Below are 19,328 nucleotides of genomic sequence, written 5' to 3' on the forward strand. Positions count from 1 at the left end.
GGGTTTCTACCGCTATATTAATAGCAAAAGGATAACGAGGGATAAAATTGGTCCATTAGAGAGTCAAAGTGGACAACTATCTGCAGAGCCAAAAGAGATGGGGGAGATATTGAACAGTTTATTTTCTTCGGTATTCACCAAGGAAAAGGATATTGAATTATGTGAGGTAAGGGAAACAAGTAGAGTAGCTATGGAAACTATGAGGATTAAAGAAGAGGAAGTACTGACACTTTTGAGAAATATAAAAGTGGATAAGTCTCCAGGTCCGGACAGGATATTCCCTAGGACATTGAGGGAAGTTAGTGTAGAAATAGCAGGGTCTATGGCAGAAATATTTCAAATGTCATTAGAAACGGGAATAGTGCTGGAGGATTGGCGTACTGCGCATGTTGTTCCATTGTTTAAAAAGGGGTCTAAGAGTAAACCTAGCAATTATAGACCTGTTAGTTTGACGTCAGTGGTGGGCAAATTAATGGAAAGAATACTTAGAGATAATATATATAAGCATCTGGATAAACAGGGTCTGATTAGGAACAGTCAACATGGATTTGTGCCTGGAAGATCATGTTTAACTAATCTTCTTGAATTTTTTGAAGATGTTACTCGGGAAATTGATGAGGGTAAAGCAGTGGATGTTGTGTATATGGACTTCAGTAAGGCCTTTGACAAGGTTCCTCATGGAAGGTTGGTTAAGAAGGTTCAATGGTTGGGTATTAATGGTGGAGTAGCAAGATGGATTCAACAGTGGCTGAATGGGAGATGCCAGAGAGTAATGGTGGATGGTTGTTTGTCAGGTTGGAGGCCAGTGACGAGTGGGGTGCCACAGGGATCTGTGTTGGGTCCACTGTTGTTTGTCATGTACATCAATGATCTGGATGATGGTGTGGTAAATTGGATTAGTAAGTATGCAGATGATACTAAGATAGGTGGGGTTGCGGGTAATGAAGTAGAGTTTCAAAGTCTACAGAGAGATTTATGCCTGTTGGAAGAGTGGGCTGAAAGATGGCAGATGGAGTTTAATGCTGATAAGTGTGAGGTGCTACATCTTGGCAGGGCAAATCAAAATAGGACGTACATGGTAAATGGTAGGGAATTGAAGAATGTAGGTGAACAGAGGGATCTGGGAATAACTGTGCACAGTTTCCTGAAAGTGGAATCTCATGTAGATAGGGTGGTAAAGAAAGCTTTAGGTGTGCTGGCCTTTATAAATCAGAGCATTGAGTATAGAAGTTGGGATGTAATGTTAAAATTGTACAAGGCATTGGTGAGGCCAATTCTGGAGTATGGTGTACAATTTTGGTCGCCTAATTATAGGAAGGATGTCAACAAAATAAAGAGAGTACAGAGGAGATTTACTAGAATGTTGCCTGGGTTTCAGCAACTAAGTTACAGAGAAAGGTTGAACAAGTTAGGGCTTTATTCTTTGGAGCGCAGAAGGTTAAGGGGGGGACTTGATAGAGGTTTTTAAAATGATGAGAGGGATAGACAGAGTTGACGTGGAAAAGCTTTTCCCACTGAGAGTAGGGAAGATTCAAACAAGGGGACATGACTTGAGAATTAAGGGACTGAAGTTTAGGGGTAACATGAGGGGGAACTTCTTTACTCAGAGAGTAGTAGCTGTGTGGAATGAGCTTCCAGTGAAGGTCGTGGAGGCAGGTTCGTTTTTATCATTTAAAAATAAATTGGATAGTTATATGGATGGGAAGGGAATGGAGGGTTATGGTCTGAGCGCAGGTAGATGGGACTAGGGGAGATTATGTGTTCGGCACGGACTAGAAGGGTCGAGATGGCCTGTTTCTGTGCTGTAATTGTTATATGGTTATTATATGGTTCTGACGCCCGTACTAATCAAGAATCAATTACCACCAGGTGGCGCTTCGATGGCAGCCTCGCCTACAGCCTGTCTGCCTTTTTGTCTTTTTTTGTTGTTATTTTTAGTTTGTTTTAAAAGTTTGTGTGGGGGGGGGGGGGGGGTGGGGGGTCGGGGAAACTTTTTTTTCGTATCCCTTACCTTTGCCGGAGATGCGATTGTTTTCCGGATCGTATCTCCTGTCGCTCTGCAGCCTAACATCATGGAGCTGGCGGCCTTGCTTGAGACTGACTTTGAGCCCCACCGCGGGGCGTGGACTTACTATCAGAGCCGATTCCTTGCCTGGGATCGACGCTCCAACCGCGGCCTGCGGACTTTAACATCAAGGAGCTCGCAATCTCAGGTTAAGACCGATGTCAATAAGTTCCAAAAGCCGCACGACATTCGACTAGCCCCGACCCGGGATAGATCGCCCGGCGCGAGGGAACTGAGATCCCCCCCCACCCTGATGTAGGAGCTTGAACGCCCCGGCGACGAGGAGCCGCCTACGGGAGTAAGATCGTCCCGTTAACGGAAGGTTAGAGGCCCCCGACTGCTGGAGGACAAAGAAGGGAGAGATTGAACTTTTTGTTCGCCTTCCATCACAGTGAGGAATGTGGAGGAGTCACTGTGGGGAACGCTCATGTTAAAATGTATTTTGTGTGTCCTGTTGCTTTTTATGCTGTGAACAATCAAATAAGATCAAATAGAACAAGTTGTCCTACAACGTTAGGCTGTGCATGCCATACGCAAGAAGATCTATCTCTGCTTTTAAAATATCCATTGACCTGGCCTCCAAAGCCTTCTGTGGCAATAAATTCCACAGATTCACCACCCTCTGACTAAAGAAATTCCTTCTCATCGACTTCCTAAAGGAACGTCCATTCTGGTCGTCCCATGAACAGTTGTCCCTCTTCAGCCCTTGTTCCCTGGAGGGTGCCTCGAGGACCTCGTGCGGAAGGCAGGACCCCTCACTCCGGTTCTTCTTTCCAGGTGCTACAGAAAAGCATGCTTACTTTTCAATACAACTCCTTTGAAATAAACTCCAAAAGTCCATTTCCATTTGTGTTAACTTCTTGTACCTGCATACAACCTTCCCATCTTTCATGCACAATGACCCACCTGCTTAGCCTCTCCAAATTACTACAAGCCACTCCTGCCTTCCCATCCCAAGATTCAATCCAGTCCACATGTGAAAAGTATGAAAGTTTGGATGATCCTGAAAATCTCCCGCGTATAAAGGTGACACAAGTCAAGTTTTGTAAAAGGTTTTGCACTGCCCCTCGCTGAGTGCATAACTTCTAAAACACAAGTGGAAGAAACGTGATCCCAGACTGGGGTCTCGACCCGAAACGTCACCTATTCCTTCGCCCCATAGATGCTGCCTCACCCGCTGAGTTTCTCCAGCATTTTTGTCTACTTTCGATTTTTCCAGCATCTGCAGTTCTTTCTTGAATGGAACATGATCTCAGATCATTTGCAAGAAGCAGTGATCGTTACATTGCTTGTTTTTCACAGCAGTCAACAATGGAAAGGGGGGGGGGGGGGGCGGGGGAGAACAAAGAAGGGGACCGCTGTGATGGGGGGGGGGGGGGGGGAGGCGGTGAGGAAAACAAAGGAGGACCTAGCACGGGATACTTTGTTACTTTGTTTACGCCCTTTATCAGGGGACTCGGGTATGAAAAACTTTTCACATGAGACAATAAAGCATTAATTCAAGTGGAGGTGATGGCAACTAATAAAATATTGCAGATGCCTAAAATCTGGAGACACAAACGTCCGTATCTCAGGTTGAAGATCTTCACGATAAAAGATGCCGAGAAAGTTGGGAAGTGTAAAAGGATAAAAGGGAGAGAGCATGTCACCGGATATTAAATATCACAAGATATGACAAAAGAGATGTAACAGGGCATGTGGCTAATTAGCATTTCCAATCATTATTGGAACCTTTTTTCATTGATAATCATTATAATCTTTGACTGTAACTCTCATCGTGAGCTCTAAAAATAAAAATAAGACTGACGGTATCCAGAGAGGGGTTACTTCATCCAGTCACACATTTGATGACTGGAGGATAGACACAAAAAGCTGGAGTAACTCAGAGGGTCACACAGCATCTCCGGAGAAAAAGGAAGAGGCGACTTAGGGCTCAGTCTGAAGGAAGATCTCGAACCGAAAAACATCACTCCTTCCTTTTCTCCACTGATGTTGTCTGACCTACTGAGTCACATTTTGTATCTATCTTTGGTTTAAACCAGCATCTGCAGTTCCGTCCTACACATGACTGGAGGCTGCTCAAGGCTTACCATCAAGGTGGGAGTTTCATTGCCAGAACAGTTGCATTTCACGGCAGTCATAAGTTACCCAGACTAAAATTAAATTGTGAAACTCCGAGATGGGACAGGAAGCGGAGATGATGTCGACAGAAACTGTCCAATATTAGCAATTTAAGATATTCAGACAAAATTATTACATTAACTCACAGGAGTTTGGATCAGTTTAGTAACTTGGGCAACTGTTTCACTGGGACATGGAAGGCATAGTAGCTGCACACTGTTTGTTCTCTATTGTTAATTATTATGTTAGTTATCCACGTTAATCCCTTTTTCCTGTATCTGTACACTGTGGACGATTCGATTGTGATCATGAATTGTCGTTCTATTGACCGGTCGGTCAGCACGCAACAAAAGCTTTTCACTGCACCTCGGTACACGTGTCAATAATCTCAACTAAACTACATTTATTTCAGTGGAATGAGACTACAAATGCTATGGTACAAAATTCCTGGGGGGTCATAGCAGCGAAACAGGTACTATGTTGCATCTTCACACTTTCTACCAACGTGTTAACTTCACATGTTCCTTCATTATACTCAATCTGCCAATCTATGGACAGTTTTTAATTTTTTTCCAAAGCCAATTAACCCAGCAAATTCTGAGCAGGACAGAGTCTTCAAAAGAATATGGATGTGGCAGAAAGTTGGGAATTGAAAGTAGAACATTTCTAATTGCTGGAATTCTCTGCAGGTCACACTCAGGGACAGATTTAGTGTTCTGTGACTGAGGTCTCTCCCCGTTGGGTTGCAACCTTGTCGTGGTCGGGGAGCTTGTGTGTCTCAGTGACCCCTAGAGCTATGCCAGCGGGAGTTTCGTCTCCTGTTAGGGTCTCCCATGCTGGACAGGTCGAAGGGTAGAGGCGAGACCAAGAGCGATCCACTGGTCCTCCAGGTTGGAGGTTGAGCACAGGGGCTAACAACCTTGTCTCGTAAAACAAATATATTATGGAAACAGCAGCTGAAGGAATCAACACTACCGGGTGGAGGACCTTTGTGGCTGCCCTACATGCCAGGAGGCATCATAGGCAGTAAGTAAGTAAAGACTCAGGTCAGTGGCAAAGGAATGAAATACTGGCAAACGCCCCCTGGCAGTCTGTAGACTGAGAACCAAAGTCTCCCGAGAGTATCCTCTTGCTCCCATCACTGTGGACAACAGGGTAGAACTGAGCGAATCTACATTGAAACGCAACCTCTGATGCAGCCACACAGCAGTCATTCTGTTGTAGGGCCTGCAGGGGGAACAAAGAGTTGCTGCATTAAGCAGACAAGTGCCAGTGAGTGACAAGCACTTTTAGACAACAGTGATGGTCAGACAGCATCTGTGGAGAAAAGGAAGGAGTGATGTTTTTCGGTTCGAGATCTTCCTTCAGACTGAGCCCTCAGTCGCCTCTTCCTTTTCTCCGGAGATGCTGGGTGGCCCTCTGAGTTACTCCAGCTTTTTGTGTCTATCCTCCAGTCATCAAATGTGTGACTGGATGAAGTAACCCCTCTCTGGATACCGTCAGTTATTTTTATTAGTGGAGCTCACGATGAGAGTTACAGTCAAAAATTATAATAATTATCAATGGAAAAAAGTTCCAATAATGATTCACAATCCAAGTTTCCAGCATTGCACTTTACATTCACTGATGTCCTTCTGAAATGTGGGTACAGTTGTGATGCAGCATGTTTCTCTCCAGTAATGCCCCTTGGACAGTAATGACTAGGCTGTATATCTCAGGATTGTTGATGGATAAGGCCAGGGCAACGCCACTGCTCTTCAATGAATGAGCGTTGTGTGATCTCTCCCACCCCAGCTGGTAGGGAACATCCACTTTTATTTTTAGCATCTTTAACACGGCAGATAATCCACAGCAATCAGAGCTGGATTAAAGTGTGGAGTAATCTGGAGAAGGGTCTCGACCCGAAACGTCACCCATTCCTTCACTCCAGAGATGCTGCCCGTCCCGCTGAGTTACTCCAGCTTTTTGTGTCTATCTTTAAAGTAATTGATGCTAAGCCACAGAATATTAGAGCAGGTGACTACAGGTTTGGTCAATGAGGGAGACTTGAGTGAAGAATGTTCAAAGGTCTATCGTCAGGAACAGAAACCACTCTGTGTCGGGTGAATTTCCAAACATTGGCAGAGTCACCATGGTGGAGTGACAACATTCAGGGTTGAGCAAGAGGCCAGCATTATACTCATGCTGATATCCCACAGGTTTATAGCGCTGAGGAGATTGCCACAATGTAGAACAGTAAGAATATGTTGGAATTTGCACATTTAAAAAACTGTTTCTAAGACCTGGGTTTTAGTTTTAGAGATATAGTGTGGAAACCGGCCCAGTCGGACAGCCGAGTTCGTGCCGACCAGCATTCACCCGTTCTATCCTATACACTAGAGACAATTCTACCGAAGCCAATTGTCCTACAAACTTGCACTACTTGAGTGTGGGAGGAAACCTGGGCACCTGGAAAAATCCCATACGTACAAGCTCCGTACAGACAGCACCCGTAGCTAGGATCGAACCTGGGTCTCTGACGTTTTAAGCAGCAACTCTACTGCTGCGTTACAGACCAGGCTAGTGTTTATTGTCCATCCTGAATCAGTAGATTGGACAGTAGATTGCCGGGCCATTTAAACAACCACATTGTAGTCACACATAAGACCGACTGGACAAGTTTGGCAGAATGACATTCCTAAAAGAACAAAAGCAAATCAGATGGAATTTAATGACACATTTCTGCAACCTTTGTGATGGCAGCTGATAATATTCAGCATTCGCTGAGTTCTAGATTATTGACACGGCTGTAATTTGAATTTGAGTCGCAGGGTCTTTCACCTCCATAAGCAAGCAAGAGAATTTATATAATTGAGGGACTACTTAAGTGAGTGTCAGTGCAGGTCAACTGAGTTGTGAAGAGTGAAGTCACACTGTTTAAGACATAAAGCCATTTAAAACAATGCTGCCTGGTTTAAAGAAATGGGATGAAACCAGCAAGTGATGGGTTGGAAGTCACAGTGAGAGGGAACAAAGTTGTCTGAAACAGGCAGAATTGAACCATTATCAAGGTGAAAACACGTGGCTTTGATGATGGTGTGGATATGAAAAGCAAAACTCAACCTAGTAGGTTCACATAGTTATGTGGAGTCTGGTTGTTTAGTTTAGTTTAGATACACAGCCTGGAAACAGGCCCTTCGGCGCACTGAGTCCACGTCGACTAGCGATCATCCCATATGCTGGTTCTGCCCTACACACTAGGGACAATTAACATAAGCCATTTAATCCACAAACCCACACGTCTTTGGAGTGTAGGAGGAATCCGAAGCACCCGGTGAAAACCCACGGGGTCACAGGGAACACATACAAACTCCGTATAAACAGCACCTGTAGTCAGGAATGAACCTGGGTCTCTGGCACCGTAAGGCAGCAACTCTACCAGTGAGCCATCGTGCCGCCCTAACTTCAGACAATTGCCAGGGAGAACAAACAATTAATGTGTAGAAATGGATTCTGCGACAGGGATTAAAGATGATGGTTTTCCAATTTCCCCAGCACTGGTTATTGGACAAAACAAATGACAATTTAGATACAGTGGAATGATCAAGAGAGGTGGGGTATGTTGAAGGTGGGTGGCATTACATACATGTCAAAAACTGATACTGCTTTTAGTTTATATTAGCAAGGGGCATCGTGTCAATAGAAACAGGCTGTTCTGACAGAGCATTAAAGCATCAAATGTTGTAAAGTAATGAAGGTCGGAACCTAAGGTACTCGAACTTCCAATGGGTTTTGGGTTGGCAATGACCTTGCATATTTAGTTTAGAGATACAGCGTGGAAACAGGCCCTTCGACCCACCGAGTCCATGCTGACCAGCCATCTCCGCGTGTTAACACTATCCTACACACACTAGGGACAATTTACAATTATACCAAGCCAATTAACCTACAAACCTGTACGTCTTTGGAGTGTGGGAGCAAACCAAAGATCCCGGTGAAAACGTGCAAACTCTGTCCAGACAACACCCGTAGTCAGGATCAAACCCGGGTCTCTGGCCCTGTAAGAAACTCCACCACTGTGCCACCCCGCAAGTACTGACAATCCTTGGTATGTTAGTGTAAAAGTATGATTTTTTGAAAACCATTATTATCAAGGGAAAATATTGTTTTTGGTGTAAATAGAGGTGGCAATCGATCAAAGCAAACAATACTATCAGAACAAAGCAGGCAGAAGCCAGTCTGAGACCACTTTTCCCTTCAAGAATCAGTTTTGCATTTTTACTACAGAAACAACAAGCCAAGCACAGTATTAACAACTGACTTCAAATTTAGCCTTTTCCCCCCCTCGAAAAATACACAAAGAAAAGATTAAATCATTGTCGCCCATTTACTTGAAATTTCAAGAAGTGATCGTCCAAGCCCTCGAAAGGAGCCAGCTTTAAGTCCACAAAAGCTGTTTAAAAGTTTGGGTGCAGTAGATGTACTGTCTCTTTGTTATCTCATCCAACCTGTGTGTGGAGTTGAGGTGAGAGAAATAGGTTATAATGTCCAGGGCAGTCCACTTTTTTTTGTTTTTGGAGTCCACAGCTTATAATGTCTCTTCCAAATGAAGGATTTGCCAATGGAAAAACATTTAGTATCACACTGGAGTACGGACATGAAGACAAGAGTTAGAGGAACCAGACAACCGGATAATCCCAAACTCAGGGCAATTCCAATTTTTGTTCTAGGTTTTGTGTTTAACTTTGCGTCGCAACTCACTCAGTGACGGTACTGTACACCCTTCTGGTTGCACGGGCTACCGTTGCACGCAGTGGGTCGCCTTGCTTCAGTTTCATGTGGACAGCCAAAGTTCCAGTTTTCCCCAAACAAAAAGATAATGAAAAATATTGTTGGAGGCCATCACTGAGCTCTGGTAACAGTTTGAAGACTCTGCAATTGAAGTCTGGATCAGAAATAACACACAGTTGTCCTGCCAATACCCTGTTCACTAATGAAACACACTTTCTTCATTTTACACCAGACATATATTTACAGACAGAAAGCCAACACAGTTTATTCCAATACATTTGCTTGTGATAACTGGCATAATTTGAAATCAGACAGATATAATTTTTTTTTAGAAGCGACCACTTTGAACAGCGGTGATTTATATTTACACTTCTTCCCAGGCTCATTTTAAAATGCAAAAATAAATTGTGCACAAAATCTCTACACTTACCCATACGTCTCCACCCTGTTTATCTTCTTGCACAAGAGAAATAAAAGTAGCTTGCAAAAGACATGTTACACCTGCATAAAGACTTACTGCACCCACCCTCCCTTCAGCTCGGAATCACTTCATTTAAATTCTTGCCAAAAAACACAATAAAATGATGACGGTTAATAATTAAAAAGGGAAATCTGTTTTCATGGCCCTGCTTGGTTTGCATATTAAACACCCCTGATAAATGGGTTTACCCTTGCTCCAGTCAATGCCGAGAGGACTTGTTCAGATGTTAGAGGGGCAGTGGAACAAAAGATAATTGTCCCCAAAACATGGTTAAGAACACTTGTGTAACATCACGAAATAGTGAAATTCACAAAATTGCCATTCTAATCAGATGCCAAAAAATGTGGTGCCTGGAGCTTTAGTCTGTTGGAATCCAATCATGAAACACTCCAATAAAGAGACAAATGTTGTGCAAATAAAAAGTCCCATTGCATTGTTACCAACAATTATTTTTTGTCTCCACTAGAAAGAATCTTTAAATTGGCCATGAAGCCCTCTTGTTCCAGATCTCTATTGAACATCACTATTGTGTGCATCTCTGCTCAATCAACAGACTAGTCTCTGCTAGAAGTTCCGTCAACAATCCGATTAGTTCAAGATTTGTCTATTTTAAAAAAACCTAACTTGTTTATATTTATTTTGCATGATTTATATTATTAAGAAATTATTTTTATCTATAACTGCTCGTTGAAAGGAATAATTCCTGCAAATTCCTCACAAAATTATACATCTCAAAGGCACAATCCTAATCCACTGAGGCTGCTTGACCTATTGAGTTCTTACAGCAATTTAATGATTTTACCCAAAAAAGTGGTATTTTAGATTTGGTCACCCAATTTGTTTAGTACATTTGAGATGCATAATTGTACCAGGAACTCATGGAGTTTGCGGGTAAACGGTTTGTGTGTATTCAGAGGCTGCCCCATCCACTTTCAAGTTTTTTTTCTCCTCCAGATTCCAGCATCTGTTGCCTCTTGTATCTTTATATTGGGGTTAACCTAATTATCTGACTTATGTGAGACAGGACCACTGATATATGTTTGTCTCCTATACACAATGAGGAGAATGGCTCAGTCGTGTTACAGTCCTGACTGTTGCTCCCTCAAATGAAGCAATGATCCGTTTCGGCAAAATTTTTTTTTTTCAAAATCGCAGATTTTTAATATTACTTTAGCTTTCCCCACTTCTGATGCTGTACTGTGTTTACAAAAATGTGACCAAAAATAATTGCACCTTCAGGTAGTTTGTGGCTCCTGATATCTCCCAAGATCAGAAGATAGCGAGCTTTCCTCCTTTCCAAGGTACACAAAAATGCTGGAGAAACTCAGCGGGTGCAGCAGCATCTATGGAGAAGGAAATAGGCGATGTTTCAGGCCGAAACTCTTCTTCAAACCCTTCTTCCTCCTTTCCACCTTGATCTGGCTTAACATCTCCCAGCATTGAAGCCACAGAAGGTCAGATTGCTCTAATGGGCAGGCATAAAAAATCTGTCAGGTCGACAGAAGAAAGAATTCAAGGATGTTCTCTAAATTTATTTATGGAAAACATATTCTCATTGACTCACTGTGCGTGAACCCTTGGTTCTTGACTGCTCAAAATGGAAGAGTATTCAGAATGGCGCTGAGAACCTCCTAGTCCATTTGCCAGGAGCACTGAGAAAGCTAGTACGAGCCCCCCTCCCAATAGGCCACCTATCTGCTATGTCCGCCACATCCCACTCTACATGTGGCAAGTTGTGCTGTTCCTATGCCAGCCTCTTTAGCCACCCCGAACTGGGAAGAAACAATTCATTCTAAATCACAAGAGACAGTTGATGAAGAATCACTAAACACTGAGTTGGTTGTTCTCAGACAGGACACGTCTTAAAATCTACTAGCCTCTAAACTCGACGGTAGCACGGTAATGAGAATTTGAGTCTAGGATTTCATAACATTATACTTGTTCAAACATTAATCATACTGTATTCCTTTCCCTGCATAATTAAAAAAAAAATGATAAATAAAATTTTTGCTGCGATGATCTGTCTTGGCATTCTGATTATATGGCACAGCACAATTTCAATGGCACACAAGTTTCCACTGTTGAGGAATCTCTTACCAATGCTAGGTATGTCACAACCATACGCGGGTTGGGGAAAAATACTGAACAAGTCCTCGTAGTGGCGATGTATAACTGGAGCAAGGGTGTATAGCAGCAATGAATAATGAGAAGGATTTTTGAAGCAAGTCTTAACATACACCGATGATTACAATGTTCATTGTGAAGGAACAATAACCACATCTACTGGTAGTGTAGGTGTTGTGTATGGACTGCCTGGTTCCTAAAGTTTCACCCTCTTCTTTACGAAGCTGTTGGAGATCACAGCACAGCCTGAGGTGTAGAGTGCCGACCGATTCCCACACTCTGACCAATGCAACGTCAACTTTTAATATTTCTGTTGATATCACTTTCACAAGTGTGTTTTTTTTTAAAGGGAGGGGGGTAAGATCAAGAATTTTCCGCTAACAGACAAGTATCTGAATACTTGTGCCTTCGTTTGAGATTGATGTCGTTTCTTCTAACAATGCTCCACCAAGCTGGGGTCAAATTTGAGGCCGTTTTTCCTCATGTTATGGATCGGGCATCGAGAGCTTGGAGTGAGATCTATGAAGTATGATTACTTCCACCCTCCCGTTCCTGACATCTTCACTTTTATTAAGAGCGAGATGCGATAAGAGTTTCTAGATTGTAACTCCCTGATCCAAATCATTAGTGTTTATGTGAATCTTTGTAACCCCCTAATCTACACGGCCACATGCACCAGGAGCTTTTGGTGACTAAAAGTTGTGCATATTTTAAACATAAAACAAGTTTATTTATTGTTTCAAATTAACCTGACTGTTCTAGGCTGCATGTGCAGCCAAGGAATCATTCCCTCTCCTTCTTGGGTGACCATTCCTTTCTGCCCAGGGGCTTCCAGTTTTGAACATGTGGACAGATTCATTACGTTTTCTTTTGAAAATGGGACACCTTCCCCCCACCCACCCAAACAAAACAGAAATATGCACTTGAATTAAGTCAGTCATCAGTCGGCCCTGTACACCAAGAAAAAATGCATTTAGATTCAGAACAGAATATTGTGAAATATTAATAATTCCACACATCATATCTGATAGAAGTATTGAGGTAGATTGTCCCAGAAAATTACATCGCACCATATCCTTCTGCCCCATTTTCAGCAATAATACATATTCATACTTTAAACCTTTTTTGTTTTGCGTAGACTGTAAATTGGGATTCTGTACAGTGATCTCTATAACATTAATAAAAATAAATAAAATATTAATTTTTTTGAATATAAGAAAATCTTCAGAATTACAAAAGTTTGTGAATTTTTTTTCAGGTTATTGTAGTGTGAAACAGCCACTAAGTGTATATTAGAGTGAGGGGCTGTTACTTGGTTTCTGCTAGGTTATGTTACATTAAGGAAATCTAGGCACGTTAGAGCTAACAACTGTACACTATGTACAACAAAACGATTTCTATTAATAATCTTGTTATTGTCCTCCCAGACTCACTATAGACTCTCTCCCATCCAAAAGGCAACACGATTGTACATCTAAAAGGCCTTGCCCACTAACCTTATTTCTCTTACCCTTCTTCCTTTCTATTAGTTCGCCTGACAAAAGATCAACACTCCCTCTTCCCAGTCGATGCTGGACTGGCTAAATGTTTCCAGCATACTTTATTAGCTATTCCACTCTCTCCACCTTTCAGGCTTTAAGACTAGCCTTGAGCAGATGATTCAGAGATCTCAATAGGTGGAGGCAGATATTGTCTTTCCTTTTGGTTGATGGCATGGTTTGCTGATGAGTATCTTTGATCTGACAGCATAAATCCCCGTCGTGGCTGACAGGGACCAAAGTCCTGCGTCTTCCCAACCAAATACTGCAGTGGCTCAACATGGTGGCTGGTGTATCTGCTGGTAGGGGAAGGGTACAATAAATGTCAGACAGCTTTAACTCTTACTGCTAGTTCTCGGCCCCTTCCCACCTCTCATGAGCACTTGCAAGTGAGCAGCCTGGCAGAGAGAACCGGCGAGTTATGTTTAACGTGGATAGATAGGCAGGCTGGCAGAAACAGTGTAAAAAATACCTTGAAAAACACTGCCGGGATGGTTAAATACAAATGGAGTCGCACTCACAATTGAAAGAAAATAAAACATCTCCTTGTAACTGGCCACAGTTTCCCACTTGGTGTGTAATAACAGTGGCAAGTTGCCTGCTTGTACTACTCAAATTGTTATCTCTCCTCCACACCCCAAATTCCTGGAATTCCCATCCAGTTGGCAACATCTCTGGACCAAACGTTTCACAAAGAGGCAGGATGCAATGAATATTTATGGATGTGGTCAGTTCTTATCTAAAGACGTTGGTGTTGCAAATTGAGGAGGAAGGTAATGACATCCTCCTGGACCACCTGCAAAGAGGATAGCAGCTCGAGGCATTTGAGCCTCATGTCCCTGAACTAGTTTGGCAGCCGAAGGGTGAACTAGAGAAGGCTATGCTTCACGCTGAGTGCACACAAGTGGTTGTGAAGTGGGCAGGCAATTTAGAGAACTCCAAGGAGTAAATCATGTTGCCTAGTCAGAAGCAGCAGCTCCTGCTGGGAATCGGATGACTGATGAGGTAACTATTTGTACTTGTAAACTGAGGAAGATTATTCCTCCGTAGATGGATATGACTGAAGTTTATATTTTTAAAATCTATTAAAGAAGTAAAACGTGGAGTTCTCAAACATGTAGACTTGTATTTAGCAAAACAAAAGCTCACTCTGACAGGGAAAATACTGGAAGTTTTAACAGTTAATATAGACTAGTTTCGACCAGAAACGTCACCTATTCCTTTTCTCCAGAGATGCTGCCTGACCCGCTGAGTTGCTCCAGCTTTCTGTGTCTTATCTTCGATTTAAAACCGGCATCTGCAGTTCCCACCTGCACAATGCGGGCCAGTTGCTTCGGTTGGCAATGTCCAATCAGAATTACCATGAAAATATGAGCTAGTCGACATTACAAAGGGGCAAGTCACAAAACTGTCATCTCAGCATTTCTCCCAATCTGAGAACTGACGGTTGCATGGTTAGGATCAGCATACGTTCCTTTCCCTGCTCCCAAAGCCCAGCCATTGAAGAGGTTTTTAGCCCAACTTTTTTAACTAACGGAGTGAAGCACAAGGAAGAGGAAGAGTCCACTGAACAGGAGTCCACCTTGCCCACCTCCAGCTAAAGATAGCTACATTTTAATGGTAAGGCTTTGGATAAGATTGAGGATTTATAGATAGCCTGATGAGTATCAGCCACTGGGCTCCATGTTTGTGACAAGGACCCTCCATTGATATCTTTCTATATTCATTTATAGGATTTGGCCTTGATGGCAATGCCAGTATTAATGGTCATTCCTAATTGCTCCTAAAACAAGGACACGTTTAAGAATCATGAACATTATTAGCCTGATATTAAAAAAATATCTTTGTGTGGGGGGGGGGGGGGGGGGGGGGGGGATATTAATTCCTTGCTAGTTCCCTCCTACATCTCTCCTGAACTCTCTGCGCCAGATAAAAGGAAGTTTAAAATAACAAACCAAATTGAATCTACATTCCCAGATGATGTGTTAACTTTAGTTTTAATGTTTGGCACATCAGCCTCTTTCCTGGTTCTCTAGAGAGCAGCAGCTGACAATGAGAGTCTTGAAGTCATCTGAAATGTGTCCCTTCCCATTACCTGCACCTAACCCATCCAACAATGAGTCCAGCACTGCTTACCAATCCAAGCTGAGACTGGATTAGTGAAGGAAACTTCTCGCTTCCCCCCCCCCCCCCCCACCCCGCTATGCCCCTCGAAGCGAGTCATACACAATATTGATTTTAAGGTTAGACTGCTTTGCCTGTGATGTCGACCCCTTGCCTCTCACTGTCTCTCAAGTTACATAAAGCTTTAAATGAGTTCTCTGAAGGGCAATGTCTGACACCCAGAGCTTAGTTTTGTAAATATTTTGCTTTGCTCCCTGACAACTTCCCTCAAATGCCAGGGGCTGACAGAGAAATCACTTGCCCTGCTCCGAATGCTACAGAGAAAACAAATCACGCCACAAGGACTTCTGGCCCTCACAGGCGTCGTTTTGATTACTGCACAGCCTTTCTCGGAGAGGAGAGAATACAGCAAACATCGATTTTTGTACAAAAAGAAATAATAAAAACCCACAAAAATAAAGAGAGAAACCAGCAGCTATTGGTCTGAGGAATTGTTATCCAACCATTGTGTATAAAATGACTTCCAGCCAAGTTTTTCTTTTAAAGTATAAATCAATACTAGGTGTTGGAATTTGGCAGAAGATTTCAGTTTACATTTCCTTTTCTGATCCATATGGTTCCCACTGTTAAAAAAAGTTCATGTCAGAAAAAAATGAATTGGATTTGTCATTTTATACTGTAGATGTTTTGTGTTTGCACCACCACCCATCGCCCCTCCCCCCTTTCCCTCCCTCCAAGTCAGGCCTAAACTCGGAGTCAGCCTCAAGTGCTCCACAGAGGAAAGTTGAAAAGGTCACTTCCGGGCTGGGACAGTGATGTCGATAGAGCCTTGGAAATGAACAACTGATATGATTCTGGTGGATGTATCTGCATGTCTGTGTGCAAACGTGTGGTTGTGCATACATGCCTCTGTATCAGAATATATATATGTACATATGTAATGTACAGTTATGCATGTATGTCTCTGCCTGATGTATTATGTACATGTATGTATTCACCATATGAACGTGTATATAGTTCTACAGTTATAGAATATGAGTGAGTTTTTCTTTGTCTCTTCACAGTTTGATTCATTTATATAACCAGCCACTTGGCAGAAAAATGATTTCTTTTTTAACGAATGCAAGGTCCTTTTCCTTATGTGGCAAACTGTGGCAGCCATAATTGAGTCCTGAGATACTACGGGCCCAATACATGTAAATGATAAAGAAATAGGAGGTAGAGGAAATGTTACGAAGGGCTTGACCTTGGCAAGGACAATATTCGCCCATTCTTCTTGCCTCCGTTCATATGAGTGTACGGTATGTGTTCGTCATAGTTGCCCCTCAGGCCCATATTGGGCCCATTGTCTCGGCTGTGACTCAGTGGGGTTTCTGTCTGTGAGTAAGAAGAAGGGTCAAGCGGAATGCTTTCCATATTCTCAAAATCCATGTCGTACTCCTCCGTGTCGGGAGGCTTGTTACCCTCACTGTAGTAGAAGGAGACGTCGCGGAAACTTGGGTGAAGGTCGTCTTTCAGCATGGTAATAATCTCCACAAAAGTGGGCCTTGACTTTGGGTTATATTGCCAACACATCTGCATCAGGGTATGTCTGGAACAACAAGGTAAGCAGGCATCAACGCAAAATGGAATTATGAAGAAATGAATATTGACAAAATAAAAAGGTCATTACTAGTACAGGCAGTATAATTTGAGAGAGAATATATTGCTGTGAGGTAAAGTGGGGGAATGAGATGAATAGGATCGCTCTACTAACAGCAAATGGCCTCCTCTTGTACCACAACAGTTCCACAATTGCCAGTACAGGAGAAAGTCCGTGAGTCCAAGTCAGCATTTTGCACACTGCTGTCTGAAATCACCGCCACGATTCCCAGCATTAGACAAACTTCTTCACTTTTAGAAACATAGAAAATAAGTGCAGAAGTAGGCCATTCGGCCCTTCGAGCCTGCACCGCCATTCAATATGATCATGGCTGATCATCCAACTCAGTATCCTGTACCTGCCTTCTCTCTTTTAGTCTGAACCATTGACTTAGTCGATAGAACTTTAAAGAAATGGGTTAAATATCATTCATGCACCATTCACCAGCACAAAACCTAGACCCAACCCAAATCTAATCAATGGAAATGGTTGACGGCTTCACCTGGGTATAAATACCAATTTGTCCTGGACTAACTACATTGAATGTACTGCCAAGAAAGCACAGTAATGCCTCTTACTCAGAAGACTAAGCATATTCAGCATGTCTCCCGTGTCTCTTATCAATCGCTCTGTCCATCCCTCCACTATTGACTCCATCTACACTTCATGCTGCCTTGAGAATGCAGCCAACATAGTCTAGGACCTTTTTCACCCCAGTCATTTCCTCTTCTCCCTTGTTTAAGAAGGAACTGCAGATGCTGGAAAATTGAAGGTAGACAAAAATGCTGGAGAAACTCAGCGGGTGATGCAGCATCTATGGAGCGAAGGAAATAGGCGACGTTTCGGGTCGAAACACTTCTTCAGACTGAAGAAGGGTCTCGACCCGAAACGTCGCCTATTTCCATCGCTCCATAGATGCTGCCTCACCCGCCGAGTTTCTCCAGCATTTTTGTCTACCTCCTCTTCTCCCTTCTCCTGCTGAGCAGCAGTAAAAAGTTTACAAGTGGTTACCACCAGACTGAGGAACAGCTTCTTCCCCGCTGTTTTCAGACTACTGAATGCTTGGGGTGCAGTCCCGATTTTCAACCTACTTTAGTGCAGAGCTTGAGTATTTGCTCTGTAACTAATGCTACAAAGGTGTAACACTACATTCTACACCCTGATTTGTTCTCTTTGCACTACCTGTTGTACTGGTATATGGCTCGATTGTACTCGTGTATAGCATGACTTGTTTTGTCTCGATAGCACGCAAACCAAAACGCCTCATTGCACCGTGGTTCAGGTCACAGCAATAAACCAATATCAATACCAAAATGACGCGAGGAGAAAGTTAAGAAGGAGAATTAAAATGAATTCATACTCACATTCTATCAGCACAGCTGTCTGGACGATCCAAATAGCCTCCGTCCATGACAAATTTAAGAACTTGTTCGTTTGATAGACCCTGGTATGGCTGCTCTGCTAGAGTGCTGATCTCCCAAAGCACAACTCCAAATGACCTAACAATGAACACAAAAGCACACCGTTTAAACCAGAGTAAAACATTAAACAGGAACGTCCACTCTACATAAAAATGATACCCATTTGTGCCTCTGCTGCTGTCTCTGTTTCCCATCCGCAGATGAGACCTGACCTGTTGACTACATCCAACTTTTTCTCTTTTTATTTCAGAGTACCAGCATTTGCACCATTTAAAAAAAAATTCACACACTAATTGGAATTGAAGCGATTTATTGAACATGCAACATTTTGAAGGAATGGGTACATGCTGAGAGGGGTTTTTTCCCCCTCATGGAATAATCTAGAATAAGAATTCACCTAACATCCATGCACCTGTACAAATGTTTTTTAAATGTTGTGATAGCACCTGCCTCCACTACCTCTTCTTGTATCTCATTTCATACACCCACCACCCTTTTGTGTAAAATAGCCCCTCAGGTTCCTATTAAATCTCCCCCTCCCACCCCCCTCACCAACTTTTCAGGTAAGCAAACTGTCTGCAGTGGTTGCTCCAGCTAATAACTAATTGTTTGTGAAATTAAATATGATGATGCAGAATAAATGCCAGTTCTTTATACACGGCCTTCCAGGATTTCCATTTGAATTGCACTCTCTGCCAAAGATGATCAGCGTGACAAGGTCAAGCTTCCATGCAGCCATAGAGACACGTTAATTGCTGTAAGACTGACTCACCAAACATCAGAGAACGTCGTAAACACTCCATCTTTCAGGGATTCAGGAGCCATCCACCGCACTGGGAGCAAACCTTTGCCACCTTTACGATAGTAGTCTGTCTCATAAATGTCTCTGGTCATTCCAAAATCTTTATTAAAATGAAACCAATTAGTCGACTGCTCCAGCTAGCAATCACACACAGTATACTGTTTACAGGCAGATCAAGAAATATACCATGGATAAAAAGCAACTGTCGGAAAGAACAAATGAAAGGATACAACACATGCA

General features: G+C 42.7%; 1 protein-coding gene across 2 annotated transcripts in view; it reads right to left on the reverse strand.

Annotated features, from left to right (window-relative positions):
- Positions 1–16,197: 16,197 nt before the first annotated feature.
- LOC129711102 (insulin receptor-like) overlaps positions 16,198–19,328 on the reverse strand; it is a 196,915-nt gene continuing 193,784 nt past the window's right edge. For both annotated transcript variants that reach the window (XM_055658498.1, XM_055658499.1), the window contains 3 exons: positions 19,059–19,188; positions 18,230–18,364; positions 16,198–16,814 (listed from right to left, as the gene is read on the reverse strand). In XM_055658498.1, coding sequence (XP_055514473.1) covers positions 16,454–16,814; positions 18,230–18,364; positions 19,059–19,188 — 626 coding nt within the window. In that variant the 3' untranslated portion in view covers positions 16,198–16,453. The remainder of the gene's footprint in view (positions 16,815–18,229; positions 18,365–19,058; positions 19,189–19,328) is intronic.

The sequence above is a fragment of the Leucoraja erinacea genome, chromosome 29 (assembly GCF_028641065.1).
Source record: "Leucoraja erinacea ecotype New England chromosome 29, Leri_hhj_1, whole genome shotgun sequence".
NCBI lineage: Eukaryota > Metazoa > Chordata > Chondrichthyes > Rajiformes > Rajidae > Leucoraja > Leucoraja erinaceus.